Source organism: Fringilla coelebs (assembly GCF_963513975.1).
Source record: "Fringilla coelebs genome assembly, chromosome: 3".
In the NCBI taxonomy this organism is placed as follows: Eukaryota; Metazoa; Chordata; class Aves; order Passeriformes; family Fringillidae; genus Fringilla; species Fringilla coelebs.
In genome coordinates, this window is record NC_140030.1 from 32059974 (window position 1) to 32078523 (window position 18550).

The following is an 18550-nucleotide window of genomic DNA, read 5'->3' on the forward strand; positions in this document are numbered from 1 at the left end:
TGTCTTTTGCTGGACACTAACATTTTACTAAATACTGTGTATGTCACTTCTCATTTAGTTGCTTTAGGCAGAATTTTAACTGATTCTTTATTTTTTTTTTTTTGCAACTGCAAAATTTTGCTCTTATTTCATGGATATTCACTATGAGGTTTTTTCCTTCTATTTAGGAATTGCTTGAGCTGTTGAATGACAGTAACTCCTGCTGAAGGAGTTTACAGAACAGTGTCCACACGCAGTAATTTAAAGGTGTTGGTCTGCTTGCTGACATTTTCCTACAGGCATATTTTGCTTTCTAATCCAAAGTATGATAATTGGGTTTTACCCAAAAAGACTGTATGGGGATTTTTAACAGTGTGGCTTCAGGATGTGGTTAATAATGACATAAATGTCTTAATGAAACACACTATTTTTTCAGGAATTTTTTTAATTGGCTTGTTAGAAATTGCATGTAACTGTTGTTTAAAAAAGCAGTGAAATGTGTCAGCTACACCTGTGTAACTTCTCTAGTTAAATTCCATGTACTTTCTTGGGCTCAGAACTGATAGCCTCCCTTGGTGTAACAGCGCCAAAGGGAGTTAGTAGTGCGAGGAAAAATGAGAGTGAAATCTGCCTCCAGCATGCTGCCTGTCTTAGGCAGAGGTAGAGGGATTACCTTCTTTTGACATTTTTATTTTATTTGACATAATATCTTAGGGTTAGCTCTGCTTTTTTGAATATTTTCACCTCTGGGTATGACTGTGCCTAGTTGATTAAAAAGGCCTTGAACAGTGCACATAGTGAAAATTGCATCATTGGAGTTCCAAATTTAAGTCTTAGTACAAAATAGTCCGCAGCTTAGCCTTAGTAACATTGTTATCCCTTTAAAAAAAATAAAAATCCTGTATGGAATCAGATACCAAGTGGCTGTTCAGATCAAGTAACTCAGGTGAACACTCTGGCTAACATAATGGTATACTTCTAGATTTACATTTTTGTTAGGACCAAGACTGCTAGAGAGTGAAAATTGATCCAGACTTGAATGAGCAGAACTAGGATACTGAGACATTTTCCATGGATGGCTGCACTGATCAGTAAATTCAGTGGATAAACTGTCCAATACAAAAATGCTTAATTAAAAGAAGAATTAAAGAAAATACTAAGAAACTTTTTGAAAAAGAAAGAAAATATGCAGCTGGAGTGTAAAATACTTGTAGCCAGCTTGGGAGAGATATAAAGATAAAGGAGGCTTACAAGCATGCATGCTGCTTGTTTAAGTAAATTTCAAAAGGCTCCCCAAATGCTTAATGCCTGGCTAAACAGCAGAGTAAGATATAGTATCTGAAATAAAGCTTCATAGCTCTTGAATCAGATCTTTTATCCAAGTAATGAAAATAGAGAATAATAAAAAAGCTGGTGGATTTAACCTGTAATTGTAATGAAGTGGGGAAAAATTGATTAGTAGGTCCCAAAAGACATAAAAACTATTGTAAAGTATTTCTTCAAACTCAGCTGGAAAGTTTGAGGAGTGTCTGGAGGATCAGTAGACAACCCAATTCAAAAAGGTGGCTTTGGAGTATATAAGGTCATAGCTGAATAATGGAATTGCTTGCACTCACTTTCGCAACACTTAGAAAGCTCTTCATGCCAGAATGTTTCTTAATAAGGAATGTGACAGAGTGTACGACTCAAAATGAAGCATCAGTGGAAGGAATTGCAGTACATTGAGCAAACTGTGAACAAGGCAGCATGATCAAATGGCATTCATCCAAGTGTTGTAAGAGGAACTGGGGGATAAAGGAGCTAATGACTGCAGTGTGTTGCTTGTGGTTAGCATCATATTTCTGCTACAGGTAAGGAGGGTAGCTAGTGTGATACCAGCATTTTAAAAAGGCAGTGGCAGTATTTGAGGAACTCTGCATCAGTGAGCTTCATAATTTCATGGAAATTATAATGGAGACCAGAATTGATTTCACTGTTCCCTCTGTAAAGTCATTTATCAAAGGCTTTGGGAGAGGCTGAATTACCTCTGAATAAAATGGAAAATTTTATAAGAAACAATTGAGGAGAGTTGGAAAAAGAGGGCAAAAAAAAGTTTGTTTTGTTAATAGGAGTAACCAGTTGAATTGCACAAGGATCTCCAACATTGGTGGACAGTTGTAAGGAAAAGGGTATGATAGCCAGGTGACCAAGTTAGTAGATGTTTTTAAACTATACTTGGGTTAGTATAACGTCTACATATTTTAAAAAGGTTGTAGATGCTCAGGTTTTGAGTTATGTGAGTTGAAATTGTATGTGAAATTCTGGGTAGGTTAATGTCAAGTAATCTAAGGCACTGAAAAGGGGCATTTTTGTAAGTAACAAATTGGCTCTGAAGTGCTTCTTAACCAATCATGAGTAAAAGGTGGAATTATCTGGTACCTAAAGATCAATGCAGTTCTCCTTAGCAGTGAAAACAGCAAATCCACTGTAAAGATTTTCTAGGAAAGGAGCAAAGAACAAAACAGAAACAACATTCTGCATCTGTAGAAATTCATGAGATGTATGCATTTTGAGTATTCCTCGTAGTATGTGTATCCTCATCTCAACAGGGTACAGTAGACTAGAAGAGGTTCAAAGAGAATCATCAAGAGGGATTTAAAGGCTTGAAACAGCTTTCATGTGAGGAAAAATCAAGCTGACTACATTTTTTTCTTGTTCTGCCTGGGAAAGGAAGACCATGGAAGAACACAACAGGAATCTATCTATGCAATCATGAGGGAATAGGGAAGGGTTACTTATTACTCTCTTCCCGAGTACATGGACTGGAGAAGTAGAGTACTAAGAGCAAAAGGTGCCAGATTGAATCAGAGTCAACAAAAGGAGATACCTCTGTAATTAAGCTGAGGTACTTTTTGCTTCAAGATGTTGATTCTGTGTAGCAGTCTTGATTAAAACAGAAGCCAGGAGAAGAAAAAGGTAGGAAAAGCTGTTAAACACAAAAATATGTGTTTCACTTATTCACCCATGGCTCAGGAAGCCTGCAGTAGGTGTGAGTAGTTGGAAGCAGTAGTTGAATATGCAATAAACATTTCTGTGTGCATTGTTTACACTTTATCCTAGACATATGTTGTTGGTTGTGATTTTCTTAGTCTTTTCTATCAGAGTATATCAGTATCATTAATTATTTCTAAATGCATTTTCAACAATGTAAAGACAAATATAGTAAGAAAAAACACACTTAAACCGTAATCAAAGCAGCTGTATAGTTTGTCTCACACAGAATTTGTGTGAGACAGCTCTTAATTGCAGTATTTAGGGCCCAGAGGAAACAGCCTTGCTTTAATGAGTGCTGTCTCCATGCTCTGGAACACCTTCAGTTAAGAATACGCTATGCCATGATATTATATGAAAATCTCCATAAGGGTGGATATTGTAGTAGAGAGATCTGAAATTTTATGTAGTATGACAGAAAGTTTTTACTTAGTTGATGCTAACCCTGAAATTTTAATTTGCAGTTAATTCGGGTCAGCATCAGATGTTGAATTAAAAATCCGGCATATTAGGTTGAAATTGTTCAGACAGTTCAGAACTGTTGCTTTTATATGGAAAAATTTAGTATACATTTGGTTATTTTTCATGTAAATAATATATTTTAGGACCCTTTCTGTGTGTGGCATACAGTTCATATCAGAGAAACTACCCTTAAATTTATGGGTATCAGTAAAACAGTTGAAAATAGTTACGACACGACCTCAGGTCATGATTTTTAATAGCTTGCTAACTTACTGCTAATAAGATGTTGACAGATACTTTTATTTATTTAGGGAAATAATAATCACCACTGCATTGATGGACTTACTGATCAAATGATAGTTAAACACTGATGTCAATAAAATAAATACTGGGGGAAAATACATGCATCTGGTTTACTCCTCTAGTTTGTGTTAATTAATAACTCAGCTTGAAATCAAGACTTATCTTAACTTGTTCTCATTTCAGCTTTGGATAGATCACAATCCAAGAGAGATGGAGGTTTTAAAAGTAATTGGAGCTTTGATCATGCAGAAGAAAGTGAAGGAGATGCAGAGAAAGAGTAAGGATGCTTTTATCTAGGCTATTGAAAGTATAAATGTCTATTTATAATTAAATACTTATTTTTTGTAATTTATGAATAAGAAACAATATATAATATTTTAAACTTTCAGTGATTAAGACAAATATTTCAAATAAGTTATTTTTTAAATAGTATTGCCAAATAGGAATTCATTATAATGTAAGCTTTATTGGGAAGATGGGGCTTACAACACAGGGGACGGTAGATTTCACAAGAGTTGCAGTTGTCTTTGGAGCTTCTGTGTAAGTCTAAGAAACACAGACAAGCAATACGTGAACATGCAGAATAATGAAGTTGATAGGGTATCCAAGCAGCTTCAGCTTTTCCTTCCTTTAATGATGATGCTACTCAGAACTTGACAGTTATGGTTCAAGTATTGCAGTAGCTTTAGGCCTTCATCAAGTTAAGAGCTTAAAGATTCTAGGGTTTTCTTCCTCTGTGTTTATTTCACTGAATGGAGTTAAGGCTGTTTTTTTTTTCCTTATAACTTAATCCTTTACTTGGTATGTTTGGATTTTGGCTAAAACTTTAATCCTGTGTGTATCGTTTGAATGCATACTTTGTCCTTGTGACATTTTATTGTTACTAATATGTTTTCTCAGTATGAATGTATTTATTTCCAAAATGACTAATGAATTGTTAAAAGAACAAGTGTCATGCACAAAGAATTCATGTCGATTTATTTGTTGTTCTTAGATATTTGGAGAGTAGAATCTGCAAATTTAAAAGGTATTCTGTGGTTCTGTAGTAAGAAGTCGCTGAATCCTGTGACTAAGTACAAAAATAATTCATATATGAATTTGTATAATCTAATATTCTGCCAAACACTATGGATTAGAAGGGAGGTAGGAAAATAGGCATAACCACAGAGGCTGTGCTGTAATCTTAATAAAACATTAAGAAATGTGAAGTTCTAGTAATTAAAAAATGAATGCAGGAGTTCATTAAAGTGTGAGGTAAGCATTAAGAGCTCTTGTCAAAACAGAACTATTGGACGTTAAAAGCACTTTTTGAAGGGTTCACGAACTAAGGGCATTTTAGTTTTATAAAATTAAGGTCGTGTTGTTCCCTAGCAACTTTACATCCATTTGTAGTGTACACAAATATGTTCTAAGGGCAGTACATACCATACAGTTACTATTTCCATTTTACTTGCCTTCAGAAATAAGTCACATTTGAAAACATAGCAGCTTTTTTTTTCTACTAGTAATTTACTGTGGTTTTCCATCAGTCTGTAGCTGATGTTGATTTAAGAACATAGAATGAAAAATGTATAGAGTAATGATGCTAAAAATAAAAGTTAGAAAAATTATTATGAAACATAATCTTTATGTAATTGTATCTGATTTTAAGATTGTGTGTCTGGGTGATTTTTCATTTCTTTCAAATATTCTCTACAATAAGCAGTTTTCCCATAGCTAGAATTGAATTTTTATTGCCTACTTAGATTTGCTTTTATATCTGTGAATTATGCAGAATCTTATTCTGAAGTATAAATAGAAGAGTAGTTGAAAATTGATTTAAACCGGAGATCTTGTCTTCTTTACTTACCCATTCTCTGATACCATTTGATGAAATTTCTTATTCCTTCCAAACTGCCACGTGTTTTAAGCTGCCCACGTATTTACTTTTGGTAACACCTGGGTTTGTTTATCTTAAAGACATAGCGAGCTTTTAGCATTTTGAAATAATTTGTGGTTTTTGCTTTTTTGATGCTTTTTTATTTCATACAGCAAAACATTGACAGAGGGGAATCTTTAGAAAACAGATAACAGTGAATTTTCCTTCTTTTTTTATTTCTAAATTTCCTTATACCCTTAGTAGAACATTTCAAAGGTTACCAGCTTGAATTCATGTAATTGTTCCAGAATAAAGCTTTGTGTCCCTCCCAGTATTTTGAATATTTTGTGCAGTAAGTAGGTATTTGCTATGGTGTGCTGATACTAACTACAGTGTTTGACTCTTACATGGTTTCTTTGTGGAGAGAGCTGTGAATCTGAAGCAAACAGCTGGATGCATCTCGTGCTTGTTGTGGACGCACTGGGGTTACAGTGCCTGACTTTATCAGAGTTTTTAATGGCAGACACACAATAGGTTTGTTTTGAACTAGCCTAAGAATAACATCTCAGCACTTAAAGGAGTGGCTGTATTCTTGTATTACCCCATGAGATCTGTGCTAATGATGTTGGTCAGCACTGGATGCCTGCTTGGATGATCTTTTCTTCAGCGAGATGAACACAAAGTGTGTGGTTAATGACCTCCTACCACAGCAATTTTTAGAACAGGTAGATTATTTTAAAAGAAGAGTGTCGTTTAACTTACTTCAGACGTAGGTGAGATGAGTCATAATGGTTAAGATATCAAATAATGAACACAAAAAGACTAAAGAATATTTGTAAACTGAAGAAGGTTTGGAAAAATAATGATCCCCCAACGCTATATAAATTTAAACTGATGCCAGCGTTGATACTCAGTATGGAACAAGAGTTATAGAAATTGAGAATGGTAATCAACAAGTGTCTTATCCCAAAGTAAACACCTGCAGATAATAACTCCATCCATTTGAAAGAGTAAAAGTAACATTTTTGATGTTCTAAAAGATTTGATCTACTCAGGATGGTAGCAAGTGGCTTGAGACTTTCCTTGCTTTATAATTGGAGATCCCATAGGAGATCTACCTTTATGGAGAACCACAAAAGAGAAGACCAGTTGATCAGCTGAGCACACTGAAACCTGTGTAGTCCACCACAGAATAAATGGTGGAAATGAAGCTGATCTTGTGTAGTGGAAGACATGAAAGGATGGTAGACTTAAGCAAACCTGGCCAGAGTAATATATTTGTGTGATTCATGAAATTAACATGTTATATGATGATTCTGGTATTCCAGATGATTCTCTTGAAGAGTCTTGGATAATTTATATTTACTGCCTTTTTAATATCTGTGTAAATGTTTTTAAACTATATCAGTATGCTCCACAGTGGTTTTGTAAATGTATGGGCCCAGATTTCTTTTGGCTGTCATACTGTTTTCTTTATAGTCTAGACTTCTGCCTTCCACTGAGATAACAGTAGCCTTTTCAAAAACAAGGAATACAAATAAATGGGCTTAATAAATTTGCACAACAGTTTCTTTAGTTAACTACAGTTTTCTTTCAAAAAGCTTTATTTTTTGCCCCTTCCATTTAGAAGAATAAACCTCTGTTTTCCACGTGTTGACAAATGGAATAGCATTGTACTATGTTATATATTTACATTGGGCATTGCAATGTGTTATATGTTTACATTGAGCTTTTTTCCACTGCTTATAAAATTTGTATTACTTTGTCCAAAAACCCTCCCATAGTTATATAGATGTTTTATACTTCTTTTTTGAGCCTGTTAGTAGGGCACTGTAGCCTTTAAATTGATGAAAACTTTTTAAATTACAGCTTATTTTAATGGAATGGCACTATAAATGAGTTAATAATAACTGCTACTTCTCTTGTGCCTCTGATAGTGCAGCTTTTTTAGTGTGCTGCCTACCACTATGTAATTTAAAACAAAGCGCCCTCGCAGTGTGCTGTGAGGGCAATACGTCAGCCTACTGGATTTATATGTAATAGTTTTCAGAAAGAAATTCCAATTATGTTTGAAATGTGACTGGATCAGTTGATAGAAATGTGCTCGCAGCTTGTTAGAGTCAATAACCTCAATGGTCAGCAGAGGTTTAAAGTTTGGGTTGCTTGTCGATAATAATGAAAACATAGCCTGTTAATCTCAGCTGTCTAGCTAACTATTGCATAGTTCTTAATGTTTTAAAATATCAAACAAATAGCAAGTGATTAGAGGTAAGTAAACAGAAATTTTTGTTTTCTTGTTCAGTGCCTAAATATGAATGTGTAATTATGAACTTCCCTTAAGAACTCTGTAGGTAAATTACTTCAATTTTTCCCCCTCATTTGTTATAAAATTGTAAGGAACATATTGAAAAGTTAGAAATTATGTTCCAATGTGAAAAGAACCAGGAAACACATGGTAAAAAGTGACAGTGTGGAGACATCTCCCAGCAAGACAACTGAGGTTTCATTTCAGGGATGTTAAAAATATTACTGACTGGTATGTCGGGCGAGTGGTACAGTGTTTGTTTTGGGTTGCTTTTGGTTATTTCCTGCCTGTATAAATTGCATCATTGAAGCAAGCAGCAGGAAGCATGTGATACATGAGCAAATAGACATTGCTTGGTTGCTATGTGTTCTGCTCTCTGGAAAAACAACCTTTCTGGTTCTGATGCATATGCTGCACATTCCTTAAGAACTAAAAGTATTGGTTCATTTAAAACTTCCAATTTGCTAATACTGCTCTAGTCATGTTGCATGGTAAGAGTTACTCTTGTTCATTTTGATTTGAGCCTTGGCTCAGTGTTTTGGTCATTTGCAATGTGTTTACCTTCTCTTACCTCCCCTCTCAATTGCCCTTGGTTAAAATGGTCGCAGTATTGAAGCAAGTTGAAATCCTAAAAGTATTGACACAGTACAAAGGTGTTTTGAAAATAGCCATCATTTTTGTATGAACTGAAGCTAAAGAACAAAAGCATTTGGAGGTGAAATGATGTGACTAGGGCAGCACTGTCGGCAAATGCCAGAGCTGCAGATACTCTAGGTTGCTGCTCATGTCTATGCTGCAGGGTTTTGTTTATTTTTTAGGATGTGGAAAATTTCTGAAATGGTTAAACTCTCTTGTCTACTGATGAATGTTTGAGAAGGCTCCATGAGCCTCTCTTGAAAGGATGATTTGTTCTGAAAGAGAATTTTAAAAAAATGTTGCAGGATGTAAAAATTTTAATATCCATGGATAGTTTGTACAGAAGTACAACTGTATTCTTTTGCCTTTGTTTGAAATTAGTGATGAATCTACTACACTGTTTGTTTTAGCATTGAGCATCTAGAATCGTGGTGCTCTGTAAGTGAAAGGAAAGTACAACAGTGCCACTGGCTGTATGTTCACATTTACATCATTCTTCCCTTTTCAAAATCAACTATATGCGCAGTCTTTTCTCCTGAAGTTTCAGAGCCTGTAGATCTCACCCAACATTTTTATTTTATTTTTATTTGCTCTAGAGATATTTGTATTGCATTTGATGGAAGAATAAGTTGTAACATGAAGGGAAGTATTGTGCATGGAAAAAGTTGTTAGGAACTTGAGGGATGGGACACTGAGTAATTAGTTAATTTATGTATGAAGAGCTGAAGTCACTGTATGTATTGCAAGCCAGCATGTCAAGCTGACACAGCTAAGAAAAGTTTTTTTTCTCTTGTGTAGTTCTTCCCTTTTAACACCTGGCATAGATGCTTTGATTTTAAGGAATTTCTGCCTGAGTGATCTTGATTAAAACTTTTCAAACCACACAATTACAAGTTGGCTAAAGTTGTAATTTTTTTGTCGCAAACATAGGAGTAACTTTATCAGGATTGATGGGATGGGATTGTCTGCAGGTTGCTCTTGGAAGCAAGAATATGTTAGACTAATCTAGCTGCTGTCAGTATGAAGTGTGTGGTTGGGGTTTAAATTTAAATACTAGATTACTTGAGGATAACTGTCTGTTACTGAAAAGAATGGTTTTAGAGTGTCATGGAGTGATGGAGTGGGTTTTTTTTTGGTTTTGTTTTTTGAGGGGTTTTTTTTGTTGTTTTGTTTTTTGGGTTTTTTTTTGTCTTTTTGCTCATTCTAATGGTTGGGGATTACAGATATTGAAAGTGCTTAAAATCCACATTTTAGTAAGCAGTAGAACCAAACTGAATATGTTCTCTTTAGGAACACATGCTTTGGTTGTAATTGCTGTTGGGTAAAATGTAGTTACATTAAATTCTTCTCCTAAAGCACTATGAAGTCTGCAGTTTTAAACTGCATACTTGAACATTGATAGGCATTAGCAAAGTAAGATCATGTTTTATCAGTTAATGAAGTTTTGGACTCAATTTATGCAGAGAGTACAGAATCTTTTGTAGCGTCACTAATATTGTTGTAGCCATAGCCATATTGAAGGTTCAGTAGCATTGTCTGTTTTGAATCAATCTTTTTAGTTTTGCTTGTTACAAAATAATTTAATGCACACTTTTAAGTTCAGGTTCACATTATGCATCTGATCACTCTGTTGCTCATTTCATGTTCTGGTTTTATGCATATTTATACCATGTGTATATGATGCATTTAAATGTAGAGGGAAGGGGATAAAAAAGCCTTTTGCATTTAAAATGTTTGTGTGCTCGGTTGGATTACAGTGTATGTACTTTTCTCTCCCACACCTAGCGAGGCAAATCTGCTCAGTTTAGATGACAGTGATGGGTCTTTCAGTCCCAATGAAGAAAAAAAGGTAAATAATTAGTTTATCTCATGGTGAAAATCTATCTTTAAAGTTTTTTAGGTTATTAAACAGTGTTGCATAGCCATGTGTCTAGTGTAAAGAAATGAAAGTTTCTGTTGTGTTTTAGGAACATATGTTCAAACTGTTTATGTGTCTACCCTTAAAGTTTTTGTTCCCCTCTTGATCTCTATAGTATTCTGAAAAATATGAGCAAGAGTAGCTAATTTTAAGTTTAGACAATTATCATAAATACTGTACTAAATATAAAATATATATTGTATTTTGTTTAGTAAGATGTTGTAGTAAAGGTGTAGACAGTGTATATCTTCCATGAAATTTGGTATAAAAGCATGAAGCCATAGTAATATTTGAAAATGAAGCCATAGTAATATTTATATTCATATTTTGCATTAATTTTCTCCCAACTTCTACACAATTATGCAATTATTTTAATATATGTGAATTCTGCTGTGACAGTCAATCCGTTGTCGACCTGGAACTATCGGCGGCAGCAGCGATGCCATAAAAGCATATGCAAGGCGAGGCAAAGCTGGAGGTTTCAGACTTTTAAAAGGGAATGCAATCGGCCTCAACATGATGGGAAATAGCAAGAAACTGAGGTAATACATCTAATTTATGTGTGCTTGCTTTGATCATTGATACAAATCAGTACATGATAAACAGAACTTCTAGTCCATTTACATTATGTGCTGTACATTTTAAGAAGCTGTACTGTACTGTATTTCTGAGTAAAGAGGGAAACCTAGATTGTTAGGGTTTTTTCTCTTACAAAATATTTAATACCACATTAGTAAAGTACCAGAAAACTGTTAAAATGGATTTAGAGTGTTCAGTGGCACATTTGTTAGTACATCACCCATGTTGCCTGCATGTTTTATTGTTCTCTCTATTCTGTGATATCAGGTAGGAAAATAGCTTTTACATCCCCATCCACATTCACTTCTTTCTGTGATGCGGAATTGCCAAGGTTGACTCAGGATGTGTTTTCTCATTTTCTTACTGCAAGATATAGTTTGATTTTGGATTCACAGAGTTTTTTTAAAGGATTCAGCAAATAGCCATACTTGCATAGTATAGCTTGAGACTGCCACTTGCATTTAGAGCAGACAGGAACAGTTTTTAAGCGTTCACTGTTGTACTTGCTTGTTACTATTGTCCCTAGCTTGTAAGAGACTGCTTTCTTTATTTAGTATATAATAAAAAGTGATATATTCACCTAACTTTCTCAGGGAGTGTTTCATATTGCTAAAGTGCACTCACTTTAAAAATTGGTAACCTTTGCAGGAAGGAATAGTTTGTAAGATACCCAGCTATAGATGGGCTGGTCATCAAATATCCAATGGATGTGTAGCTACATGAGGGATGTCCTTGTCTTCTTTTGTATGGTTTATCATCATCTGGAAACTAAACTCCAAATAAGCCGCTTCCCTTCTTGCCCCCTCCAGTAAGAGAGAGACAGAGACAGAGACTATGGGTTGAGATAACCATTTACTGAAAGCAAACAGCAGTGGAGTAAGAAATGCACAGTGACGGCAGCAATATTGATAACAAAAGCATACAAAAATAAAGGAAGGTGCTTTATGCACTTAGTTCCATGTGGCCGATGGGAGAAAGACAATATGGTGGGCACTCCTCACAGCAGGCTCTCCTCATCCCTGAGGCTGAGACAATGGAAAAAAGTGAGAGACAAAACCATGAAAGTTAGATCATCTATGCTGTGCTGCACTGCTGCTCCGCTGCACCAGGCTTGGGTTCAGGCTCAGGTCAGGCTCACTTCTGCTGCTGTTTTGAACCACTCTGCTGGGCCTAGTTCCATACAGCCCTGCTGCTTTTCAGAACCACAGCTTGGGGTCGCATGTCACAAGAGTGGGAAGGTGGCAAGTGGCAGCAGCAGAAGATGGAATCTGCAGGCCTGATCCCAGCAACTCAGCCCTGATGAGGAGAGTGAGACAAAAATCACACACTTCTGGGGATATGGTCCTTATTCTTCTCCCTGACACAACCCCCAGCCTTGATTTCAGAGGGGCAGAATAACAGTGTAGCCGTGCCCACAATGTACCCCCAAGCTCTGGCCCCTCTCTACAGTCAGGACTCTTTGTATGCTGTAAGCATGGCTCTTGGATGCTGTAAGCACTATTAGTTCATGGGACCATCTTACCATAGACACTTGAAAAAATAAATCTTCTAAGCTCTATGTGATATATATTCTTTCCTGCTGTTTCCTTCTCAAGATAAACTACTGGACTGTTATGTGGAACTTAAAGTTTTCTTAAAAATAAAATGTATTTATTAATGAAAAGGGATTTTTGTTATAGGTTATTTTTATGTTTACACAAATTAGCATGGTACTTCATTGTCCTTGATTTATCTGTGCAAATAATGTTTTGTCTTTAGATTTTTTTTTTTTGTATGCACAAGAGATTTGTAGGATGATATCCAGATTTCTGCCTTGCACATCATCAAATTCACCAGTTCCTGTAGAATCATCCTGGTCATTTCCATTCTTTAGTATTCTGTTTTTGAACATAGATTTGTAATTGTTGCTTTTACCATTATGTGTGTCAGGGCTCCTTTGCTCTGTTTTATTATTGAAGAAACCTGTGCATCTACATTATACTTGTTCTCTGTTTTGAGTACACATTTAAAATAAGATTCCTCTAATTCACTGGTAGCTAGAATTTTCCTTTGCCTGGCTGTGGAATTTGTAGCGAAATCCAACCTTACTGTGTAATTTTTTTTGTTAAAGCAGTCATACTTGACTCTACATGTATGTTCATACATATTGTACATGTATGGTTTTTTAACTTTTTGTTTTAAGGTAAATAGTTACTGAGGTTTTTTTAGATGGTCTGTGCATGTAGTTCAGACATTCTGTTGCCTGGATTGGAACTGCCTTCTGTTGACAAATAATACAGTATAAACCTAAGAACCAGTAGGATTTGTAAAATTCGCTAAAAAAGTAAAATCTGTTGCATGTAAATGGGCAGCCATCTTTTGTCTAGTGCTGAGATGCATACTGAATTTAAATGAAAAGTATAAGTGTTCACCCTTTTCTTAGTAAACTGTCATTAACGAAGGACTTTGTTATGAATAATGGATATGCAAAGGCCATTGTGACTTCTCACATTTTGGTCACTGCATTTTGTGGTTATGCTCCAAGTGATTGTCTCGATTTAATGACATTGGGATATTTGTTGTACCTTTCATAACGTGTATCAGTAAAGGTTTGGGCTCTAGTCACTTTAGTGATGATTGCTGGTTTGTTCACTTTGATATGCAGAATGGAAGGTACTCAATAGTTACTCTTTCATTATTTAGACTCTTTAGCTAGAGAAGATTCTGAAAGTTGATCATGCAGATAAGCTGCTAGATTAAATACAAGAAGATCAGATACTTGATATTCTTTATCTGTTTGTTGTGATTTTTATCACAATGTTGAAGTCTTTTTCCATCTGATCTGCAGAATAAGGACTAAAAATTTCAGATCAGTGGGGCTTGACTCAAACAAGTATTATTCTGGTAGAATAGTCCCTAAAATTCAGAGAATAAGTGTTAGGAAGAAGGTATATGCAAGGACAGTGAGAAGAAATATTTGCTGTACTTGTCAGAGAAATTTAAACCGAGCAAAGGTCATGATCTGTTACCTGGCTGAGCAAATCCAGTATCAAACTATTAACTCAATTAGTTTTGGTTGTATTTTTTTAGTCATGAGGACATACTTTAAATAGCTTTGTTTTTGCTAGCTTTCAATAACTTGTATTAAGGCCCTTTTGGTTTTTTTTCCATAATGTTTTGTTTAAAACATTATTTGATGAACAGCAGAATTCATGTAGTTGTGAGTTTTTGAAATGTTGTTCCTCCTTCACTTCTAGTTCCATCCATTTGCCCAGTGCAAGATTTTTATTTTTTTTTGTCTCTTGAATATGTGGTAAGAATTTCCTAGGTATCAGCTGATAGCACGTGATAGTAAAACCTTGTTTTTGTCAGAGCCTAGGCTTCAAATCATTCTGTGGTTTCTGAGCTAACATTAATGATACATTTATTGTTAAAATACTCTTAAGTTCTTTTTAGAACATTTGTTCTTTCAAGGAACTTCCTAGCCCTTACATCACCCTGCTTTTAGTGTGTTATACTAATTTTCAAGAAATTGTGCTGAAACTTGCAAACTCAGATTGCAGTTCTGATGTGCCTGTTTTGCAACTTGCTAAGACTTTGATTGTATTTCCTGGTGTTTCTTCTGTGTTGGGTATGTTCCATTCAGAGCACAAGATTTTAGAGCAGATTGTGTTTTAGAGCTGTCCTAGTTGGAAACATGTCTGACACCATATGAACCATTTAAGTGTGCCATCTAGAACAGTCTGTTCTGACTCAAATCTGATCCCTGAGCAGTCTGTGATACTCTATTCCAGCACCTACTGGAGTTTTCACTACGTGAGTGAGACAAAAAGCAAAAGTGCTGCTTAACAGGTTTTTTTCTGCTGTGGGGGCACACGACAGAGTTTCACAATCATGATAGTTTGGCAAAGGCCAGATCCAACAAACAGTGGTAAAACAGGAGATAAATATGCTTGCTTGCTTGCTTGTTTGGAGTCCTTAGGTCTTAAGTATTTGAGAGGGCATTCCTGTGTGGTATTCACATGCCCTCTGAACAGAGAGCAGCTGTGAGACAAGCAGAGAAGAAGGAAATCACAATTCTTATCTCGCTTGCTGTGCCTGTGTTGTGCTAAAGTAGAATGCAATATGGAGATTGTTTACCCAAAGTGAGGATGTTTTGTTCCCTTGGCCTGTCAGGGCCAAGAAGTATGTGTGTGTCTGTCGGACTGTCACGGGACAGTCATGAGAGAATCAGAGATGGGTGCAGTTGTGAGCAAGAGTGAGTGCATGGCAGATGCAGTTTAGATGAAATGTACATAGTATAGTATAATAAAGTAATTCATTAGCCTTCTGATGATAGGGCCAGATGCATCATTCTCTCTCTCCCTCGCCATTGTCGGAGTTGTCATTGATTTGCAATATTCCTGCACTCTGCTTCTGGGTTTTTTTCCCTAGTATCTTTTCAAAGACATGAAATGGGAAGCCAAAGAGGATTTGAGACATTCTAAAGTATTTAGGGCAAGTAGCTGTCAGTTTTTTATTTCTGAGGTGGCAAATTAGAACGTTTACTGTAGATTATTGATCTGGATGATGACTGACCAGCTGGAGTTGCATAGCCTTGACTTAAAAGCATGTGAGATGAGTGTGTTTACTTTGAGGGTGTTTTGATTAGTTTTGAGGATGTTGGATTGTTAACTCAAATGGTTTATGATGTTTTTAAATTTCATATTTTAGGAAGGAGGATTTAACCCTTCGGGTTTGATAAGTCTTGTTCTGTTTGTGGTTATGTTAGGGGTGGTCAGAAATGCTCTGAAAGCTTCTCGTCTCGACTTATGTAAGGCTACCAAAAGGGTAGCTAAACTGAAAATTAAAAAGCACAGTAATAGTTTACTTGTTTTCTTCTTTTGGGGGGAGTGTAAAGGAGGGATTAGGAATTGGTTGCCAGCTTTTTTTGAATTGTGGTATTTTGGGTTTCTTTTCATTGTTCATAAAAGGACAAATGGCAAGATAATATTTCTGAGAAATACTATTAGTAAGAATGATTTTTCACATAATTTTCTCTAGTGCAATTAATATTTCCAAGCAATTTGAAAAGCACACTTTAAACACACTATTTCCATAGTTTGAAGCAGTTTGTGTCATCAACATGCTGTCTATTAAAAGTTGTGTGATTTTTGAACATTTCAAGCATGGTATTGTGTGTCCTGTCACAGCAGTGTGCAGAATATTACTTTAGGTTTAAGGATCTCTGAAGGAGTGCTGTATTATTGATCTACTGGATCTTAATGTCAGCTTTACTAGAAAGAGTAATGGTAAGAAATCTTCTCTCCATAATTACTGGTTTTATGTAATAATGAGCTAAAAGTTAAAAAGTAGCAAATGAAGAAACCCAAGAAATGCTAAGATACATTGGTGAATAAGAGTCCTGTTGAGATAGGAGTACCTGAGGATCCTTAGTTTTTTCTTTTCAAAATGTGTTGATTTTTTTTCAGTTACAGGTCATCTTGCATCCATAAATTTGCCATCTTCTGTTTTTTATGAGGGACGTTCCTGAATTCAGTCTGTTCACATTTTGCTCCTTAAGTCATATTAAAGAAGTTAATATTATGCCTTAATAAAATGAGAGATGAAAGTATAAAATTAGTTATAAATGGTTACAAGTCATTAAAAAGGCAGTGTCTTTTTGCAGTACAAGTTTGAGTAAAAAAAATCTTTACCTTTTTTCCTAGGAAAAAAAAATTGTGTATATTCTTATATACTCATTTGATTAAAAGGCTGAATGTTTATATGATCCTGTAAAATGATCCTAACAATATGTAATATTGGTTCAGAAATACTTTAATACTTGGTTTTGTGTGGCTAGTCTTGTAAAATTAGGACACCACATGTTTTACTTAAGACTGTACAAACACACCAGAGTCTTTTCTTAAACATTTTCTATATGTTTGCAGTGAAAATACTCAGAATATATCTGGTCCTGTAACTGTGGTACATGGCAGACGTTTTCACCACGCACACGCACAAACAACCGTAGTAAAAACAGCAGCCCAAAGGTAAGACTAATTACATTTGTTTCTGCAGGTGCTTCAATTGTAAAAATTCTCCCTGGTTTTGTATGTAATGATTTTCCTTATGCTATGAAGTGTTTGAAGAAAATCACATGGGTGTGTTCTTGATTATGAGCTTTGACCTTAATTACTAAAGTTTCATAAAACCATTTAGAAATTACTGTCATATAATACTAGAATTTAGTAATTTTAAAGAACATCTGCAGGTAGTAGGAGAGTGCCTGCTAATATAAATATAAATAAGAAAATACTTTGAAATAGACAAATATAGTTTGCAGTAGAAATTCACATAACTGACAACATGATCAACAACTACTAAGTCACAGCAACTTCAGCTTGTGTAAGATCCATGTAAACATTAAATCATAGATTGCATATGATCTGTATATATAGTGTAAAACATAAATTGCAACATCTATCAGAAGCAAGGTTTTGCATCTATGTAAATTATTTTTAGAAAGGATGACTGGAAACCAGGGAATCTTACTGAACTATGCTGAATTGAACCTCATTGATTTGAAACTTAAAACCCTGTCAGACTTCTGTAGATTGTAGGGTTGATTCTAGGTGTTTTGTACACTTAATGTGTTTCACCAACATATGAGATCAGAACTGGCTTAAGGAATTTTCTTTCAAAATTTATCCATTCAGAGCTCTTTTTGTTTATGAATTCTGTGGATTTCCTCCATCCTTCATGAGTGCTTTATCCTGACTGCATTTTGTAGCTTCCTTTTTCTGCTACCTTATTTTTTCTCTGTTTTTAAGTATAGATTTTTAGGATGATGGGATCATATACAGGCATTATCTTTTTTTTTTTTTTCCATCCTACTTCCCTCAGTTTGGTTTGCTGACTTCAGAAAAAGAAAGCCCATATTCTAATGTGAATGAGTGGTGTGATCCAAACTTGTATTAGAGTAATCTGGAATTGAATAAACAGACTGAAAAAGGAATTTTTCAGTCACAAAATAATAGACTCATAGAACAGTTTGGGGTGAAAGGGACTTTAAAGGCTATCTAGTCCAATCCCCCTGCCATAAGCAGGGATATCTTCAACTAGATCAGGTTGCTCAGAGCCCCATCCCACCTGACCTGAATGTTTGCAGCAGTGGGGCAACTAACGCTTCTCCAGTCAGCCTGTTTCAGTGTTTCACCACCTCATTGTAAACCACTTCTTTCTTCTGTCTAGTTTGGATCTACCCTCTTTTAGTTTTAAACCATTTCCCCTTGTCCTGTTGCAACAGGCCCTGCTAAGCTGTTTTTCCCCATGTATCTTTTAGGCCCCCTTCAAGTACTGAAGGCCACAATAAGGTCTCCCTGGAGCCTTCATTTCTCCAGGCTAACAACCCCAACTCTTGCAGCCTTTCCTCACAGGGCAGTTGCTGTCATATCCTGTCCTTGAGGACTTAGGCTGTTGCCTCTTCCTGTTTCCAACAGTACTGTAGTCTGTAAATGCT

At 35.6% G+C, this 18550-nt stretch overlaps 1 protein-coding gene across 3 annotated transcripts in view; it reads left to right on the forward strand.

Moving 5' to 3' along the window:
* Positions 1–18550, forward strand: part of SENP6 (SUMO specific peptidase 6) — a 73151-nt gene that overhangs the window by 14458 nt on the left and 40143 nt on the right. For all 3 annotated transcript variants that reach the window (XM_084201633.1, XM_084201635.1, XM_084201634.1), the window contains exons 2-5: positions 3958–4051; positions 10359–10422; positions 10891–11033; positions 16980–17081. In XM_084201633.1, the coding sequence (XP_084057759.1) occupies positions 3958–4051; positions 10359–10422; positions 10891–11033; positions 16980–17081 (403 nt within the window). The remainder of the gene's footprint in view (positions 1–3957; positions 4052–10358; positions 10423–10890; positions 11034–16979; positions 17082–18550) is intronic.